General features: G+C 39.4%; 1 protein-coding gene across 1 annotated transcript; it reads right to left on the bottom strand.

The window, feature by feature from the left end:
* Positions 1–2,006: 2,006 nt before the first annotated feature.
* Positions 2,007–3,375, bottom strand: LOC101582255 (protein farnesyltransferase/geranylgeranyltransferase type-1 subunit alpha; the record flags this gene model as incomplete). Its single annotated transcript, XM_004642320.3, has 1 exon — positions 2,007–3,375. A coding segment is annotated over one exon (1,155 nt), but the record flags the coding sequence as incomplete, so codon positions are not given.
* Between the last annotated feature and the right edge of the window lie 1,523 nt (positions 3,376–4,898).

Genomic DNA, 4,898 nt, shown 5'->3' with positions numbered 1-4,898 from the left:
GATTTTAGTGTTGACTTTGTACCAGTTATGCTACTAAGTTTGGTTATAACTAGTTTAGTTATTATTAAAGTCTTTTGGTGGAGTTTTTGGGATCTTCTCTATATAGTATTGTGTAATCCACAAATAATAATAATTCAACTTCTTATTTTCCTATCCTTATTTATTTTATTTCTTCCTCTTGTCTAATTGCTCTAGCTAATGTTTACAGAATTATAATGAATATGAGTGGTGACCATGGATGTCCTGGCCTCATTCTTGACTTTAGAATGAAAGTTTTCATTTTTTGTCCCTTTGGTATGATGTTGACTATTAGGGTCTCATAAATGCTTTTATCAAATTGAGATAAAGACCATCTATTTGGTCTGGGGATATATCTCAATGGCACAGCACCTACCTGGCAAGCACAATGTCCTGAGTTTGATTTTTGGTACCAAAAATTCCCCTTTATTTTAATCTTCTGTAGGGTTTTTATTATGAATGCATGTTAGACTTTGTCAAATGTTTTTTTCTGCATCTATTGATTTTTATTTATTTGCTTATTTATTTTTATTTTTATTTATTTATTTTTGTAGAACCAGGAACGCAACTCAGGCCCTTGTGCTTGCCAGAGAAGCACTTATTCCACTGAGCCATCCCCCCAGCCTCTATTTTTATGTATTTGGTATAGGGTCTTAACCACACAGCTTGGACTTGTAGTGATCCTCCTGTTTTCAGCCTCCCCAGGGCTGGGATTACAGGTGTGCACCATCAGTGTGCCCAGTCTCCGTGGCCTACTCAGTGTGCCAGGGATCAGGGCTGATGCAGCATGGGGTGCCAGGGATCGAACCCCAGTCCCTGAACTTACCTAAGCAGGTGCTTAGTCCACTGAGCTATCTCACTGGTCCAGGAGTGTTTTTTAATATCTATGTGATGATGAAATTTTTCTTATTTCTTTACCATTAATTTCCAATTTCATTGCAGTATGGTCTGATAATATGCATGAGATAATTTCAATTCCTTTGCATTTACTCAGGTATATTCTATGAGCTAATATGTAGTCCAATTTAGAGCGTTTCCTATGTGTAGCAGAGAAGAACACGTATTCTGATGCTGTGGGGTGGAATACTCTATAAACATCTACTAAGTACATTGTTTTTGAAAAGTTTAGTTGAATTCTGATATTTTTTTGTTGATTATTTGTCTAGTTTATCTGTCTATTTGTGAGGTACTGAGGTCCCCCATTACTACTGCATTAGTGCTTATTTGATTTTTCCTGGTTGTTAATATTTGTCTTATATAGTTCAGTGTGCTGGTATTTGGAGCATAGATATTTGTTATTGTTATCTCTTGCTCTTGCATTGTTTTCTTTACAAGGTTATAGTGACCTTCTTTGCCACTCTTAATCAGTCTTGGTTTGCGATCCATCTCATCTACCAATAGAAGTGTTACCCTTGCTTTTTTCTGGGTTCCTGTAGTATGTAGTATTGTTTTCCATCTTTTGACTTTCAATGTATGAATTTCTTTTTTAATGAAATGTGTTTCTCTTATGCAGCATATTGTTGGATCTTGTTTCTTTTTTTTTTTTTCAAAATTTTATTGATAAACAGCAATGAGACAGTTTCAAATCAAATCGGAAGTACAGTTTCAACAAATAACACACTGCAACTTAGTGGTTGATCTTGTTTCCTGATCCATTCTACTAGTCTGTTTCTTTTGATTGGTGGATTGAAACCATTAACATTGATGGTTATAACTGACGTGTATTGACTAGTCCTTGTCTTGTTGTTTTCTTATTGTTGGTTCCCTTTTTTCTCTGTTTAATTGCTGGTCATGACTGGGGGATTAATATCTGCTGGAGTTGTGGTCCTCTTATTTCTTTTTCAAACGTCTTTCAGAACCTTTTGGAGTGCTGGTTTGGTGATCACGAATTTTTTCAGGTGTTCTTTTCATGGAGGTACCTTATTTCTCCATCAATTTTTTTTTTTTTTTTAGTGGTTCCTTTCAGGACTTTTTAATTCCCCTTCTCTCCAATTACTTTGCTTTAAAAGAACCAAATTTCTCAGAGCAAGTCTGAATAGCAGCAGCACCCAAGGAACATCACACTTAGTTCTTGTTAAAAAGCAACACCTGTGTGATTCATCTTTTACACCACAGGTAAGGGAATGCTCACTTTAGCTTTAAACTCTTGCTTAGAGTCCCTTAAAAAAATAAAAGCATTCCATTGAGTTCTTCCGGATGGTGTTATTGCTGTGAGTTTGTTGGTAGGTCACTTTCTCTGTGTTTGCTTTGAAGGGATCTTCCAATATATCTCCAATATTCCTTTCTTATGGTATCCTTTTCTTTAGCTAGGATTTCACATAACTCTAATGCTTTATTAAGAATGTCTTCCTTGTTGTCGCACTGGTTTTCCAGCATATCTTCATTGACATCCACAAGAAAGGCAATTAGATAGGGGGAACTATGACTGGGTTGTAAATCAAGTAATTGACTTAGTAAGTTGGGGTATTTGGAAAGACCACGATCCTGCAAAATCCCTTTCAAGTAATTCCATGCACTTTCATTATGTGGTACAAGTTTTATCATTTGCAGACTGTACTGGACTTCTCTCTCCAATACAGCATGACCACTGTATCCAGTAGTGTTAGAAATGACAAAGTATCTTTGGTTCCATGCCGAATTATTTTTCACATCCTCCTTGAGCAGTTGGTCTACATATTGCAATTCATTATCCCAAAGTCTAAATTCCTGAATGACCCACTGTCGGTGCTGCCAGGCATGGTAATTCTTTGCATCCTGATTAAGAATATCAGCAATAAATTCAAGCTCCTGAGATGGATCTTTCAGCCATTCCACTAATACTCGCCTATGGTGCCAAACTTGATAGTTTTGGGGCTGTTCCTCAATTATTGTAGTGATGTAGTTCATTTCTTCATGTAGATCCTTTTGAAGGGACCGCAAGAGAACTCTCCAGAAATGCCACACTGTGTAATTGGCTGCGTTTAACTCAATGGCATCCCGAGTGAGCTGCAAGGCTCGCTCACTTCTTTCATCCCGCTGCAGAACAGCTTGGAAATAATCATAAACATCTCGGAATTTTTCACTATAGATGACCTGCACCACTGGATTGGGACCATCGTTCTGTGGCACTGGATCTATATCAGCCCACTCTGCTCTGTCCCTGTACAGGACGTAGGTGGGCGAGTTCAGCCTCAGGAAGCCGTCGTCCATAGGTGACGCCACGGCTTCCGCGGCCTCAGCAGCCATCTCGTCCTCCTGTGGCGGATGGGGCGGCGGGGGATGAGGCTGTGGCGGAGGCTGCTCGGGTTGACCAGGCTCGCCGCCCTGCGCAGGCTCCCCGACCCCCTCCGTGGCCGCCGTCTCGCCCAGGTCCGCAGCTCAGGCCGCGCGGAGGCCACGCCCCCGCCCTCGCCCCTCTCCATCAATTTTGAGAGTCTTGTGAGGTACATCATTTTGGGTTGGAGGTTGTTTTCTTTTAGGGTTTGAAATACTTCACTCCAAGCTCTCCTTGACTTGAGGATTGGTGTCAAGAAGACAGACTGCGGTGATTCTGATGGGCTTTCCCTCATACGGGTTTTGTTTCTTTTTTCTAAGTGAAAAAAAAAAAAAAAATCTTTTTCCCTGTTTGGGAAGTTTTCTGCCATCACTTCTGTGAACAAGTTTTTAATGTCATTTGTACCATTTCCTGTTCTTTCTTTTCCTGCAATCAATCTTATGTTATTCTTTTTTATATCATGTTGCTGCTGTTGGATTGATTTTTTGTGGTCCTTTGTTATTTTAAAGAAATCTTTCTTTTCATGATCACTAACCACAATCCTGTCTTCTATATCTGGTATTCTGTCCTCACATTGGCTCATGCTGCTCCATATTCTTGCAATGGATTTTTTTCTTTTTTCTTTTCTTTTTTTTTTGCAGAACTGGAGATTGAACTCAGGCCCTTGCGCTTGCCATGGAAGCGCTTATTCCACTGAGCCATCTCTCCAGCCCCCTTTTTCTTTCTTTCTTTCTTTCTTTTTTTGGCCAGGAATCAAACTCAGTTCCTCATGCTTTCCAGGAAGATGCTCTTCTACTGAGCTATATCCCCAGTTCCTATAATGGAATTTTAGATCTCTTGGATACCTCTTTGAATCTGCTTCATAGATTCCATTGCTTTCCCATGTTGCATGCTCATGGTTCCCATTATTTCCCCCAATTTTTTAAAATCTATATGTGCTCTAGGGTCACTAACCAAGTCTTTCATTATGGTTACTATCTCTGTAATTATCGGGAAATTACTTATGATTTAATATTTTACTATAGCCTTATTCATCCGGTTGCTTCTGCTCTTACCATTTTAGAGAGTCTAGATTGGTGGCTTTTGAGTTGTTTCACCTGATTGCCTCCTGGGTTTGCCTTTGGTGAGCTTGAAGTCTGGGGTTGCACCTTGCTTAAGTGTCTCCTCAGTTTTTACTTTTTCAGTTTAATTCCATTAAGTTGCTTGTGGCAGGAAGCCTTATTGCTGGTATTCAGAACCCTAAGGAAATGACTGCTTCACAGAGCTGTCTTTCAGGTGTAGCTGGCTTTTGGGTTTTGAGCCTGTTGCAAGAGCCTACCTCTTCAATATATTGAGGATGAGAAGTTGATGCCCATTTGGCCCAGCCTCTGGTTCTTTGGCACTAGTATACAGCATTGTTGATGACCCTTAGGTAATCTAGTCTTGGTATACCAGGAACAATTGATTAGAATAATTATCTCTTCTTGGCTAAAGTAGTACAATCCACAACAAAGGCATCAAATACAGCCTAGAAAACAACAAACTGGTAAATCTTAAGTTGCCACCTTTAACCATATGAACTGTATTTGCATTTATATAACAAAACATAAAACAAACTAGAAAATTGTGTGCAGAAAATACGCCCTCA

This window comes from Octodon degus, unplaced genomic scaffold (assembly GCF_000260255.1).
Source record: "Octodon degus isolate 3935 unplaced genomic scaffold, OctDeg1.0 scaffold00151, whole genome shotgun sequence".
Taxonomy (NCBI): domain Eukaryota; kingdom Metazoa; phylum Chordata; class Mammalia; order Rodentia; family Octodontidae; genus Octodon; species Octodon degus.
This window is presented reverse-complemented; position numbering and strand designations above follow the sequence as displayed.